This window comes from Onychomys torridus, chromosome 13, assembly GCF_903995425.1.
Source record: "Onychomys torridus chromosome 13, mOncTor1.1, whole genome shotgun sequence".
Taxonomy (NCBI): Eukaryota; Metazoa; Chordata; class Mammalia; order Rodentia; family Cricetidae; genus Onychomys; species Onychomys torridus.
The window spans coordinates 51,699,747-51,715,996 of NC_050455.1; the positions used below are offsets into that span (position 1 = coordinate 51,699,747).

At 40.2% G+C, this 16,250-nt stretch overlaps 1 protein-coding gene across 3 annotated transcripts in view; it reads right to left on the reverse strand.

The window, feature by feature from the left end:
• Piezo2 (piezo type mechanosensitive ion channel component 2) overlaps positions 1-16,250 on the reverse strand; it is a 376,725-nt gene that overhangs the window by 303,649 nt on the left and 56,826 nt on the right. For all 3 annotated transcript variants that reach the window (XM_036205320.1, XM_036205319.1, XM_036205318.1), the window contains exon 2: positions 1,592-1,687. In XM_036205320.1, coding sequence (XP_036061213.1) covers positions 1,592-1,687 — 96 coding nt within the window. The remainder of the gene's footprint in view (positions 1-1,591; positions 1,688-16,250) is intronic.

Consider the following 16,250-nt stretch of genomic DNA (forward strand, 5'->3'; position numbering starts at 1 on the left):
GAGTTATCTGTACATTATAATCTTCTTTCTGAGGCCAGAAATCCTATGTTGAACTCTTTAGAGCAAGATTATGGTGGATGGAGTTCCATAAACACTGTTGTTTGAGACGGATTTGCATAAACTTCTGTTTCTACAGCTTTTGTTAATTTGGTCTATTAAGCACATGAGTAATTCGGAGATATTGTGAATGTGAATATTCTTTTGGGGCCAGGAAAATAGGTGTAGCATCTATAGCTCCAACCACTAGAATAAATGTGCAAAGCATTACTTAAATTCCATAATCAGGGAGGAGGAGGAAAAAGATGAAGCTGTTTGCTGTCCTTTGCACAACCGTGGTCTTTGCTGTTCCTCCCAAAGAGCCCATCACTAAAAAGGCAGTCACCACCAATGGCCTTTCCCACGCCACTGAAGGTCAGGACAAACCTAATTTCCTTTTCCTGTTATAGAAATACACAGTTGGTTCACTCACCTACAGCATTTGGCATGGCCCTTATTTCTTGTAATGGCAACATGTCACAAAAACAGTTTATTTCATCCAGCTCAAGGGAGCTTCATTTTCATGTTTGTGGAAGATCTTCAATTAAGTGTGCTCACAAACCAGAATGTGCTACCTAATTCGACCCCCAGAAAACACTCGCTATTCTTTTCTCTGCCTTGCAGAACAATTAACAAGGTTCAAAAGCCTCATAGGAACCTGCTTTGGATACTATCTGCAACAAAGCTCTGCTTTTACTGTGTACTTGAGGCATATGAAAAAAAAAAAAAAGCTCAATTGATGAACAAGCAAGGAATCTCGAAAAATCAGCCTTCCACCCAGTTCTCCCAGTACAAGTCTTCAATGCGCCAGATGTTGCTCTGCTCTGCTCTTTTCAATGACCATATTCTCCCCAACAACGCATTATTCAAGTGCATGTGCCAATTTTGCCATACCACGTGCCTTAGTTTTATTGACAGTTCTCTTGGTTAGTTTTCATTAACCACTGAAACCAGATTTTCTTAGTAAGGTCTACTCAGTAAGGAACTCACGTGGAATAGTCCTTTACACTGCATGAATATATGTCTCTGTGATTGGTTTAATAAAGAAGCCGACTGGCCAATAGCTGGACAGGTAGAGGTTAGGCTGGAAAACCAGACTAAGGACACTGGGAAGAAGAAAGGTGGAGTCAGAGAAGTTGCTAGCTAGACATGGAGAGGAAACAGGAGGTGCAAGATGAAAGAGAGGTAATGCCATGTGGCTGAATGTAGATTAATATAAGTGGGTTAATTTAAGTTGTAAAAGCTAGTAATAAGCCTGAGTATGGCTGAACATTTATAATTAATATTAAGTCTCCTTGTCCGTTACTTGGGAACTGGTGGACGGGAAAGAAAAGTCCTCCTACAAGCTCACATAGGGAGAATGGCTGTGTAAGTCACAAAGACATGTGTATCCCAAACAAATCTGTTCTACTCTACCTGATAAGGATTACAACATTGGACAACACATCCCTGCTGCTGAGATAACATCCTCTTCACTGAAGAAAGACAAACCTGGGAGTCCAGAAGCATGTCCAAGCCGTGTATAACTTTGCTGTGGAGTCGTAAAGTATCTTACCTTGCATCGTTGTTTTGGTTGGTTCCGAGAACAGAGGAATGAGCAAGAGGTAGATAAGGTAGACGAAGGAGAGCCCATTGTATCGGAATGCACATGCTGTGATTGGGAAGAGAGAAGAGAGGAGAATGCCATTAATAACCACAGGCTAATACAATAGAAGCATGGGCAATGGCATCAAAAAAATCACATAGCTTCTCTCTCTCTAAACAGATAAGTCCATCTCAAAGCAATCAATAGTATTCTGTGTTCCCCATTGTATTTTGTATGATGGGAAACAGAAAAGTTAAAATACCTGGTCTTTGCTCTTAAGTTCTAGGAATGAACATTGATTTAACAGAGTAAGTCTATTCAGACTAGTAAAAATAACGTGCTAATAGGTATGCAATATCAAAATACATAAAAACAGAAAATGTTGAGAGGAAGAAGTTTTATAAACAAATGAAGTCACATTGTTATCAGGCTTAAAATTAACTGTTACACCATAAGATGTTTTCCATGAATTTAATTGTACCCATAAAGCAAAAACCTATAGTATATTTGCTAAAGGAGAAAAGAATAACATGAAAAATTGAAGAAAAATGATCAAATCATAAAAAGACAGTAAGAGTGGACAAAGAACAGAAGGCTCTCTAAAACAACCAGAAAACAATGATCAAAATAGCTACACTAAGTCTTACCTATCAACAATCACCTTAGACATCAGTGCATTAAATTCTCTAGGCAAAAGATAGAGGGCAGTAGTTATAGACAGATGGAGGTATGATGTATAAGGGAGGGAGCACATAGGCTACCTTCAGATGCCCACCCCTCTTTCTTCTCCTCCTAATCTAATCACCCAGTCTCACCTTCAACTCTGTGGAAGACCACCTGCTGCAACCTCCCCATATCTCAGGTGGATCACACAGCTCTTCCTCCCCAACCTTCCTTCCCTACACTCATCTCTTTATCCCAGCCCCAGTTCCAGCAGGCATTCCCCGGGAATCCACAGGCCACTTTAGCCAGGGGAGCAGGGAAGCTCTTCACTCTCCCTCAGCTCCTCCAAATCCAATCCCAAATCTCATGTCCAGCTCTATGATAAACCACCTGTTCTGGCCTCTCCTCACTCTCTGTCCCCATTCCCAGGGAACTATCCTGGTGGAACAACCTGCTTTCCCCCTCAGTACCCATTCCTAGCCCATCCCCATTCCTGTCAGCTCCCAAAACACAGAAACACATTTCACCCAGAAACCCCAGTGGCCACACCTAGCAGAATCCTAGAAAAGTTCCCTGCCAAGGGACACACAGCCATCACACCCTCCTTATAAATAAAGAGGGTGACTGACGACAGAAACCAAGGAACAAAACCACAACCCAACAAAGACAAGACCAGACATCAGCACCTAGAATTACAGTCAGATGCCTGGACGTCAGTGTAAAAGCACAATCAATAACATCCAGGACAATATATCTCCATTAGAGTTCAGCAAACCTACCACAGTAGGCCCTGAGAACTGCAACATAGCCAAAGAACAGGCAGAGACCCTTCAGATAGCCTTTATGGATATGACAGAGGTCCTTAAAGAGGAGATTAATAAATCCCCTAAAGAAATCTGTAAAAACACAAGCAAACAGTGGAAGTAAATGAATAAAACGGTTCAAGACCTGACCTGAAAAAATAGAATCAGAAAGGAAAGCTCAAAATTGAGCTTTGAAGAGGCAAACCGGGAAATGAAAAGTTTCACCAAAATAATAAAAGAGAAGGAAGAGAGAATCTCAGACATTGAAGACATTATAGAAGAAATGGATAGCTCAGTCAAAGAACATATTAAATCTAAAAAACAAAAATCCTAGCACAAAGCATCCAGGAAATCTGGAACACTATGAAAAAACCAAACCTAAGAATAATAGGAACAGAGGAAGGGCAAGAAACCCATGTCAAAGGCACAGAAAATACTTTATTTTCAACAAAATCATAGAAAATTTCCCCTAACCTAAAGGAGAGGCCTATCAAAGTATAAGAAACATACAGAACACCAAATAGACTGGACTGGGAAAGAAATTCCCTGGCACATAATAATCAAAGCACTAAATGTACAGAACAAAGAAAATATTAAAAGCTGTAAGGGGAAATGATCAAGTAACATATAAAGGCACATCTATGAGAATAACACCTGACTTCTCCATGGAGACTCTAAAAGCCAGAAGGGCCTAGACAGATGTACTGTAGACTCTGTTAGGGATCACAGATGCAAGCCAAGACCACTATACCTAGCAAATCATTCAGTTACCATAGATAGAGAAAGTAAGATATTCCATGATAAAAACCAATAAGCTCTACACCAGGTGATAGAAGGAAAATTCCAGCCTAAAGAGATTAATCATATTTAAGAAAACACAAGCAGTAAATAGTCCCAGGCCAGCAAATCAAGAGAGGAGAACACACACACACACACACACACACACACACACACACACACACTACCACCCCCCAACAACAACAAAATAACAGGAATCAACAAACACCGCTCATTGATATCAACATCAATAGTCTCAATTCCCCAATAAAAATACACACACTAACCTAATGGAGGCAAACACAATATCCTTTTGGTGCATCCAATAAATACATCTTGACATCAAGGATAGACATCACCTTAGGGTAAAAGAGTGTAAAATGATATTACCAGCAAACGGACCTAAGAGGCAAGCTGATGTGGCCATTTTAACATCTGACAAATTAGACCAAACCAAAACTAATCAGAAGAGATAGGAAGGACACTATATACTCATCAGAGGAAAAATCCACCAAGAGAACACTGCAATTCTTAACATCTATGCAACAAACGCAAGGGAACCCAAGTTCATAAAAGAAACACTACTAAAGCTAAAATGACATATTGATCCTCACATGCTTATAGTGGAAGACTTAAATATTTCACTGTTACCAACAGACAGGTCATATAGACAAAGACTAAACAGAGAAATGCTGCTTATAAACTAAACCACATAAAGATCCAACAAAGAAAGAGAATTACAGACCAATTTCCTTTATGAACATAGATGCAAAAAAGAGTAAATAAAATACTTGCAAGATGAATCCAAGCACACAACACAAATATCATTCACTGTGATCAAATAGGCTTCATCCCAGAGATGTAGGGATGATTCAATATATGTAATCAATAAACGTAATCCAACATATAAACAAACTGAAAGACAAAAGTACTTAATCATTCCATTCAATGCAGGAAAGACCTTTGACAAAATCCAAAATCCTTTCATGATGAAAGTCCTGGAGAGATTAGTGATACAAGGGACATACCTCAACCTAACAAAGGCAACTTACAGCAAGCCCATAGCCAACATCAACTCAAATGACAAAAACTCAAAGAAATCCCACTAAAATCAGGAAGAAGACAAGGCTGTCCACTCTCTCCATAGCTATTCAATAGAGAATTTGAAGTCTTAGCTAGAGCAGTAAGACACCTGAAGGAGAGCAAGGGGGTACAAAGAGAAAGGGAAGAAGTCAAAGTATTTGTGAATGATATGATCGTATACACAAGTGACTCTGAACATCCCACTGTGAAATTGCTACAGCTGATAAACACTTTCAGAAAAGAAGCTGGATACAAAATTAACTCACAACTATAAGTACCCTTCCTATATACAAATGGAAAATGGAATGGAAAAAAAAAAAAAAACAGGGAAACAACACCTTCACCATAGCCTCAAAAAATATAAAATATCTTGAAGTAACTCTAACCAAGCAAGTGAGAGAGTTGTATGATAAAAACTTTAAGACACTAAGGAAACTGAAGAAAAAATCAGTAGGTGGAAAGATTTCCCATGCTCATGGTCAGTGGAATTAATAGATTAAAAATGGCCAGCCTATCAAAAGCAATCTACAGATTCAATGCAGTCTCTATCAAAATTCTAACAAAATTCTTCACAGACCTTGAAAGGGCAGTTTTCAGCTTCATAGCAAAACACAATAAATATAAGATAGCTAAAACAATCCTGAATAATAAAAGAACTGCTGGAGGTATCACCATCTCCAACCTCAACTTGTGCTATAGAGCTATAGTAATAGAAACAGCGTACTAATGGCATAAAAACAGACATGGTGATCAATGGAATCTAGTTGAAGACATAGACATAAATCCACACATGTATGGACACCTGATTATTGATAAAGTCTGGAAAAAAGACAGTATCTTAAACAAATGGTGCTGATCAAACTGGATGGCTCCATGTAGAAGAATGCAAATCAATCCATACTAATCACTCTGCACAAAACTCAATTTCAAATGGATCAAAGACTTCAACATACAACTAGGTACATTGAATCTGATAGAAGAGTAAGTTTGGAATAGCCTTGAACTCATTGGCACAGGAAAAGACTTTATTAACAGAATACCATTAGCACAGTCACTAAGAACAACACTTAATAAATGGGACCTCATGAAACTGAAAAGTTTCTGTAAGGCCAAGGACACTGTCATTCAGACAAAGTAGCAGCCTACAGAGTGGAAAATGATTTTTACCAACAACATATCTGATGGAGGGTTAATATACAAAATATATAAAGAGCTCAACAAACTGATATCAAGAAAATAACCCAATTAAAAAAACGGGGTACAGATCTAAACAGAATTCTCAAAAGATGAAACTCAAACAGCTGAGAAACACTTGAAATGTTTAATATCCTTAGCCATCAGGGAAGTGCAAATCAAAACTACTTTGAGAATTAATCTTATCTCCATCAGAATGGCTAAGATCAATAAAACAAATGACAGCTTATGCTGGCAGGGATATAGAATAAGGTGAACACTAGCCATTACTGGTGGGAATGCAAAATTGTGCAATCACTATGTATATCAGTATGGTGGTTCCTCAGAAAAAGGGAATCAATCTACCTCAAGACCCAGCTACACCACTTTTGGGCATATACCCCAAAGTTCACTTCATCCCACCATAGAGACACTTGCTCAACAATGTTCATTGCTGCTCTATGCTTAACAAACAAAAATTGGAAACAACCTAGATGTCTCTCAGCAGAGGAATGGTTTTTAAAAAATGTGATACATTTACACAATGGGACATTACTCAGCCATCAAAAAAAAAGAAAAACAGGTTTGGGGTGAAAGGATGGGGAAATATATGCAAATAGAAATGAAAACAGAACATGAGTATTTATACCTACATCACATAAAATAGACTTAAAAAAATTGTAAGATGAAGCAACAATGTGGCTGTCATCAAGAGGCTATCACAGTTTTAAGTATGCCTGTGTCCAACACAGGAACACCTAAATACATAAATACTGATAGGTATAAAGGAGAAAGATTATAATACAATAACAGTAAGAGTCTGGTACCCAAGTTTCATGAAAGACAAATCATTTAGACAAAATCAATAATGAAACATCTGATGTAAACTGACTGTAGACTAAACAAACCTACTATCCATGGACAGAGCACTCCACCTAATAGCACACAGAAAGGAGTTTCCAGGAGAGAACACTTCTCATGCCACAGAACCAGGCTTAAAAACTTGAGCAAGGGGCTGGAGAGATGGCTCAGAGGTTAAGAGCACTGACTGCTCTTCTAGAGGTCCTGAGTTCAATTCCCAGCACTCACATGGTGGCTCACAACCATCTGTAGTGAGATCTGGTGCCCTCTTCTGGCATGCAGGCAGAACATGCTGCATACATAATAAATAAATAAACCTATTTAAAAAAAAACTTGAACAAGACTGGACTTTTATCATGTATCATTACTGACCACAGAGTTATAACACTCAAAATCACTAACTGGAATTTTGGGGAAATTAATGGAAACATTGAAATTGAAAAGAAGAACATCAAAACCGTGCCTCTAAACAACCAATAAATCAAAGAAGACAAAGGGGAGGTGCAGAAATATGCTGAGGTAAAAGGGACAAAATTCATACGAATGCTGACAGGGTGCAGCAAAAGTAATTCTAAGAAAAGCAAACACGGAAGGAAGATCTCACATCAATGATATATACCTCAAGAAACTGAACAATACTAAGCAATTAAACCTAAAGTTAATAGAAGATAGGAAATACTAAAGATTGGAATGGCAATGAAACAAAATTATAAAAACAATAGAATATTAAATCTAAGAGTTAGTTTTCTATAAAGATAACCAAAGGTGATAAAATCTTCACTAAAAAAAAACAGACCAAGATTCAAAACTAAAATCAGAAATGAAAGCGGACACATCATTTATACCAGAGAAATACTGGGGAATGTGACAGGCTACTGTGAATAATCTTTGCCAAACTTTCACAGTGAAAGTGGAAAGTTCACACACACACACACACACACACACACACACACACACACACACACACCATTGAGATGTTATTCTAGTTCCCTTTCCGTTTCTGTGATAAAACACTCTGACCCAAAGCAACCTGAGGAGGAAAGGGTTTGTTTCATCTTACACTGCCAGGTTATAGTCCTCCATTACAGTGAAGGAAGTCAGGGCAGGACTCAAGACAGGAAGCCGAAGGTGGCATGGCTTGTTATTCCACACAACTCCTGACTGGGGAACTCACTCACAGCCAGGGAAGTACTGCAGAAACCGTGGATGAGTACTGCTTTCTAGATAGCTCACTCCTTGGCTTATTTTAAGATTGCTTTCCTACATAGCCCAAGACCACCTGCTTAGGGATGGTGTGAACCTCGGTGAGCTAGGTCCTCTTGTATCAATACAAATATCCCATCAACATGCCCATCAGCCAATCTGATCTCCCAGATGGTGGTGCACACCTTTAATCCCAGCATTCAGGAGGGAGAGGCAGGTGGATCTCTGTGAGTTCAAGGCCAGCCTGGGCTACAGAGTGAGTTCCAGGAAAGGCGCGAAGCAACACAGAGAAATTTTGTCTCAAAAAGCCAAAAAGAGAAAAAATAAAAAAATTAAAAATCCCTGCATTTTTATGAAATAATCAAAGATCCTAAATTCATCCCAGACCTGACTTAAAGATATCCCACAATGCTAAAGCAATCTAAACAGTACAGTGTTGACATAAAATCAAACACATGGACCAGTGAGGCAGAAGAGAACCCAGGAAGGAATCCACACATGTTATTTTAAACATGTGTCAAAGCCACAAATGATAGAAAAGTCAAATGTCCACGTGTGGATAAAACTGGACCTTAATCTCAAAGCTTCAACAGCTGTCTGGCCTGTGTTTGCCTTTAGCTTTGCACGGTTTAGTTCCTGGTGGTCAACTATGGTGTGAAAATATAAAATGGAAAATTCCAGAATTAATTTAAGAGCTTTAAATCATGTTCCATCCTTAGTAACATGGTAAAACCTCATGGCACCCAGCATGATCCCACTTAAGATATGAATCAGCCTCTGCCCTGAGGATCCACACAGTATAGATTACCAGCCCACAGTCACTTACTGGTATTCTCAGCTATCAAAATGATGACATAACATCACAGTGCTTATTTTTGGGGATCTGGTACTGTCCCCAGTTTCAGGTGCTGAGGTAGGGGTTGAAATGTATACTCTAGGGATAATGGGGAAACAAATACATAAACACCAGTTTAACGTGGATGAAGTTTTATGAAGGAGGCCTGAAACTGTAAGCTACCAGAAGAAACCCGAGTTCATATTCCATAGTGTTGGGCTGCAATAGTATCTTAAATATGGCCCCCCAAATACAGGCAACAAAGTAAAAATGAGGCAAAGGGTCCAAACAGAAATTTCTCCCAAGAAAACACACATGGTCAACAGATACAAAACAAACAACAACAACAAAATAACCAACATTACAAATCATTAGAGAAATGAAATTAAAATAATACCATTTCATACCCATTAGAACACCCACTACCAAAAAGAATAAAGAGAATTGGCTGTGACTGCTCACACCTGTAGTCCCAGCACTTGGAAGGTGGGGGAAGGAGGGTTAGGGATTTAAGGGTAGCCTAGGCTATATAATGAATATGAAGCCAGCCTGGGCTACATGAGACCCTATCTTAACCCCGATTCCTCTAGTCCCCACCCCACCCCCGAAAAATACTGGTGAACATACAGAGAAAAGTCAAACTTGGTACCCAGTGGTGGGACTCTAAACCAACAAAGGCCTATGGAAAATGATGTGGAGGCTCCCCCAAAAATCAAGAATTACATCTACTGTATAGCAATTCCAATACCGGGCATGTATCAAAAGTAAATGAAATCAGTGTATCAGGGACCTCTCCCGTGCTCACTGAGAACTATTCACAGGAGTGAAGACACAGGTTCAAATGATGGTGTGTACAGCAACAAATGAACCGATAAAGAAAATGTGGGGTAGAATATTATTTAACTTTTAAAATGAGGAAAAGTCTGTCACTTGCAACAGCATGGACAAGAGGGGGGACACTGAGTGAAGTCAATCAGGCAGAGAAAGATAAATACTGCACGAGGTCATGTATATGTAGAACCTAAAATAAAAATTAAATAATAAAAGCAGGTAGTCAGATGGTGTGTCTGGGGAGCGGAAAGTGGGGAAATGTGAAAATTTCGATCCCAAGCACACAAAATTCTCTTAGAAGGAATGAATTAAAAGATGCCTTTACCAGTATAGTGCCCTGTACCTTGAATAATGCTAGGAGAGTAGAGTTGAAGTGTTCTCGCCACAAAAACTAAGCGTGTGATTCAATCCATATGGTAATTATCCCACATGAGGTACTCCTTAGCATACATACATTTTTTTTTTCTGGATATTCTGTAATATACACATTTTTTTCCAGGCTGAGGATAAAGGCCAGAACATGGAAGGCAAACACTTGACCACTGAGCCTACACATACATATTTTAAAACAGCACACTTGCCATATGCAATTTTTACTTTCCAATTGAAAACAAAGCTAACTTATTATAGTACAGCCAGAAGCCTAAAGCTGATACACTTGAATGGAAGCAGTCCAAAAGGAAGCCTCAGATCAGTGTGGGCTGCTTAAAACCCTTACAGACCAACAGAAGACACTGGGGTTGGTGGGGTTTTAAGACAGTCAGGGAAGAGTCAGCAAAAGAGAAGAGAAAGAAAATTATTTCTTAAAAAAAGTTGTGTGTGGTATGTGTCAGTGAGCGTGTGAACATGTATGTGGGCATATGGAAGCCAGGGGTCTAGGTCAGGTGTCTTTCCTTGATTAATGCTCTACGTTTATTTTTGAGATAGGTCTCTCACTGAACCTGAAACTCATCACTTCAATTAGATTAGACGGCCAATGAGAATGAGCGTCAGGGAGCCCATTGTCTCCATCCACCCAGCACTGGGGTTACAGACGTGTGCTGTGGCAGCTGGCTTTTTCATGTGGGTGCTGGGAATCTGAAGCTGTCCTCAAGCTAATGAAGGAGGCACTTCACCAACTGACCTATCCCCCCCACCCCAGCAAGACCCTTATATGTTTGTTGTTGTTGTTGTTGTTGTTGTTGTTCATTGTTAGTGAGCACCACATAGCCATATTACTGAATTCTATAAAAGTTTGGGTCAAGAGAAAAAATGAAAGTCACCCATGTGACTCCACTTTATTAACCATCCACAGTGCACTTACCTATCTGTCTTTGCAGAAACCTGCAGCAGCTCGCTCATCCTGTCAAGCCATGGTCTGTACACCACCTATAGAGCAGTTTTCTCTGTAACAGATCCTGCTATTCTCTCTCACACGTGATACTGTGGGCAGAGTAGCCAGCGTGTTTGTGGCGAGCGATCCTGTTTGAGTCATCACAAAGTGTTGACCTTGGCACCATACCATGTCCATACTGTGCATAGCTTTCTCTTAGTTAAATGTCAAGGCCCTAGTGAAGCCAGCCCCATAGCTTTAGACCCCTCCGCACACCCTCTATTCTCCACACTGGGCCTTCTCAGAACATGACAGTGAATGTGCTGTGGGTGCTCTGCTGGGCAGTGTTTCACAGCCTCAACCTGTAGCATTCTATATCATTCACAGCTGAAGTATATGTGCTGACAAAGCTTCCGATGACTCATTCTACAGATTAAAAAAAAAAAAAAAGCCTCTTTTAGGCTTCCCACTTCACATCCTCCAGTCACTATTGGTCAGTGTTTCTATTGCTCTGAAGAAACACCATGACCCACAAGCAAGTTGGGAAGGAAAGGGCTTACCCTTTCACATCACTGTTCATCAACAAATGAAGTCGGGATAAGGATTCAAACAGGGCCAGATCCTAGAGTCAGGAGCTGATGCAGAGGCCATGGAGGGATGCTGCTTACTAGTTTGCTCCCCATGGTTTACTCAGCCTGCTTTCTAATAGAACCAAGGACCATTACCCAGGGGAGGCAACACCCACAATGGGTTGAGTCCTCCCACACCAATCACTAATTTAAAAAAAAAAAAAAAATGTCCTACAGGTTTGCTGAGCTTATGGAGCATTCTTCATTGAGGTTCCCGCCTCTCAAACGGATTTAGCTTGTGCTACACTGACATAAAACTATCCATCAGTTACCATTATTTACAGTGCAGTCCAAAGAGCTCAGGAAGAAAATTAGGATAGCCCAGTTGAGTGAAGAAACGAGGTTTTTAAAGCCGATCCTGGCAAGTCCCACAATGCCTGTTATGTGGATGGTATCTTATGCCTCCTCCTGAGTGCAGGCTTGCCTGATTGTACTCCCAATGAATAGAGTAAAAGTCCTGGGATTCCTTGTTGAGATGCAAAAGGATTTTGGCTGTGACTCTGGCATCTCCTGGGCGGCTCATCTCTGGTTCACTCGGAAGGAAGCCAACTGCCCTATAGTGAGTTGCCTAGAGGGAGCAATGCTCCCAGCAACTGCCAACCTCACCCTCCAAAAGTCCAGCTGTAGTCTGTAGTTCAGAACTGTCTGTCCTGACTGACGGCAGAGCTGGCTACAGACTCTGAACCTGATGACCCAGCGCAGATCCTCTGAACCCTGCATCTAAGAAAGGTGACACTGGGCTTGTGGTTTTAAGCACTCACTAATGTCTATGCAGCAATATCTAACTAACACTTAACTCAAAAAGCAAAAGCAAACAAACAAAACCCACTTTCGAATGTGAAATGATCGCATTTGAACATGATAGCAGACAAACTGTTAGATGTACCTCTTTACTCCGAATGTGTGAGGTGGCAACTCAGGAGTGATCCCAGCTTGTGAAGGCATGAAATGCCATATCGAAGTGAGTGATCTCCATCTAGGGCAAAATATGCTTTTGAATTTGGCAATAGGGCACATTCAAGTTAGAAAAGCCTTAGAAGGTAAAGCCGTCTCCTTTATCAAGAGTGATGTGATGTGCCTGTCCTCAGGACTTAAGAGATGAGGCACATTTGTTAGCACTAATGAGCTATCACACTGTGGCTGCACAGTGTTCTCCCTGCACCCTATCATCTCAAGGGCCCATCCAGTCCCCTGTAGGCCTGTTCCTGCCTCAAGAATGTTGTCGTGGACAGAGCAATAAAAACGCAGATCAAAGTACCCAAAGGAAGGAAACAATCATTTTTGGGTAAGAATGTCATCTGCTCTCCTGCATCCCTAGCTGGTTTTAACTATCCAAAATGGTAAGGAGGTTTCTTCAGAAAGGATATGACAGGTAATAGTAATTTCTTATTTTACACAAGATTTTTGTCAGGCTTAGAGCATGCATGATTAAAAAGCAGCTAATGAGTGAAGAGAAGTGCCCTATAAACACCAATCCTCCCCCTTGTACCATAAATATTTCAGCTTGCCTCATTAATAAATTTTATTTTCTAAAAATAAAAGTTAGCGCTTGGTTGTAAAAGTTTATAAGTAGAAAACAAAATGACAGATTTGACTTGGATAATTAATCAGTACAGAAAGGTGAAAAATCTCTTGCAAATATGGGGTTGTTTAGATGGCTGCACATATTTATAAAAACATTCATGCTGCCATACACGGATGATAATGTCTCCATTAATAAACTATGACAACAAGACGTCTGTGCACACTTTAAACCAACCTTCTACAGTAGTTCAAAACCATCCTTGTAGGCGGTGCTGTTAAGGCTCAGTATTTGGCTCTTAAGGCAAAAGCTTTCCCACGTCCCTCCCTGCAGCAAAGGCCAAACGGCATCCCACCAATGGCCCAGGAAACAGAGTCTTACATGCTTAGAACCTGGATTCCGCTGCGTGTCTTCTAAATACCCTTTATGCACCAGAGGGGGCTTGCTTACTTCAATAGTTGCCAGTGCAGCACACAGGCGCACAACATTAGAGAAAGCAAATGCCAGAGTCGAGTGACAAAATAGTTCAGTCAACTCAGCCTTTTGAAAGGCTGTCCTCTCAAAATCTGGTGATTAGAAAAAAAAATTCTTAAGAAGAGGGAGAAACAGCTGCAAAGTATACACAATGAAACAGGAAACAAATTAAACAATCGTAGATTTTTTCCCCCCTGAGGAAGCCAAACTATCAAAGAAATGAGAGACAGGAAAGGAAGGGGCTGTTATGTCACCTAATTCATTGTCTGTTTGTGTGAAAGCCTTTTCCCCATGATGCGTCCGGTACAAACTGCAAGTTTCTCTAAAAGGGATGCTCTGAGAAGGTTCAGACCAGAGTACACTCCTCTGCCTCCATCTGACTCCACAGCCATGACAGGTTAGCCCCGGTGCTTCCTCCAGGCTGTTACAAAAAAGAGACTACATCTTCAAACAAAAGCTGGTCCACTCTTAATCCCGCTTAGCAGGACAGAGCCGCAGGCTCACCACTTATTCTCATCATCTATCGGATGCATTAGCTTCTGTATGCACACCCCAACACATTCAGATATGTGACACAAAAGACTGACAGAAATACGCTCAGAGAAGGATGTGCTCTCATGCTTGGGCATCCTGTTTAGATTATCTTTACAACTTCATCCAGAGATAGAGGACAGATGTTGGAGTCATAATAAGGTCATCAACACAACACTGAATCAGCCATGCACATTTGGGCTTCAAAAATTAGACATACTGTAGTGTACATAAAGTTCATTCAATAAACCGGTTTAACAAGTGAAATTTTAAGGAAAAGCCTGAAGGAGAGACACCTTCTATAGGAAACAAATGTCAGTGGCCTCACTATATGAGGAAACCATAGCCACTACCCAGAATACTAAAAACAATTGAATGAGTTAAAGAACAGCCAGGTGAAAACTTCCTACATATAAAAGAAAGGGTATTTGAAAAAGCTTTACTTTCTCAAAGCAACTTGACATGCTATTGGTAATATAGATGGTGGAAAACAGAACAGACTAACAGTAAAACAATTTGATTGTGGGTGGTTGGTCATAAGTTTAAAAACTCAGCGCCTCCTCTTCGTTTTGTTGTTCACATTTCACAGTTTTTCTTTTGTTACTTTTTATTTCATTTGTTTTTCTGTTGTTGGGGGATTATCAAGCTAGGGCCTTGTCTTTTAAATGAATACAAAAACATAGGATTTTGTTTTCTACTTCATATGGGTGTGTTCATGTTAAAAATTTCTGAGTGCCTCATGTCTAACTGAATAATTTGCATGAATGCACTTCTATATGTGTATACTCACATTTTAAAATTTTAATCCAAAACCTTATATTGAAGTTTAACTATATTTATGCAGCATAATTATCTGACTTGAAAGAATAAAACTACAGATTACCCCTTGTGATTGCAACCGAGCAAATAACGCACATTCTGATATTCACTTTATCAAACTATGTGAAAAATATACTAGAGATTGGATGGGGTTGGCAGAGCATGGGTTTAGTCTCTACAAAGCCCTGGGTTTGATCCCTAATGCCAAAAAGAAAAAAACTGGAGGAAGGAAAAAAAGAGTGAGAGGAAATCAGTTTATTTCACACTAAAAACCCTGCACTGAAACCCACAGCTCCTGGGTCTACCAAGACAAAACCTGCTCCCATATCACCAGGACAGAGACCTAGCGAGAGGCCAGGCTAGGAGAAGGTCCAGCCTGGACCTGCTTTTCTTCTCCTTATCTTGGCCATTCCTTCGCTGTTGAGCAGCTGAGTCCATGTTCACAGCCCGGGAGACTGTAGTTTAACGTCTGCTAGGTTCATTCACCAACACAGAAATCACTAGCCATCTTAGGGTACATGTTTATTCCCACTTGAAGAATTCCACTCTGTCCTAACTTTTATAGAGTTTGACAATTCACAGAACAATCTACATGCGTCTCCACCAGAATAGAGAACTTCTTTTGGTTTCTAATTATCACTTACAACAGGGTATGATCCACACAGCGCCATTATTGTTGGAGAATACGTGTACTTGGTCTTTGTCTTCTTTTGACATTTTTTGGTTTTCAAAATTTTGAGTTCCTTAGATAGTCTGGATATTAATCCCATCAGACGAATAGCTGTGAATATTTTTTTCCACCTGTAGATGTCTTTCCCGTCTGTTACTCCATTATCCTCTAGAAGTGCTTTTGATGTAGTCTCATCTGCGGATCTTACTGTGCCTTTGGGATCCTACCTAATCAGGGGTCACTGCCTACACCAATGTCTTCAAATGTTTCCCCTATGTTTTCTGGTAGTAATGCCCCATTTTCCAATCTGGTGCACATTCTGAGTTGGCATTTGTGTACAGTCCGAACAAAGGATCACATTCTGTTGTTCTTCATGGTGGGCAATTCTCCAGCACCACCTTTGAGTGAAGAAGTGGAAATGCTCCTCACCAGGAGTAGATTCG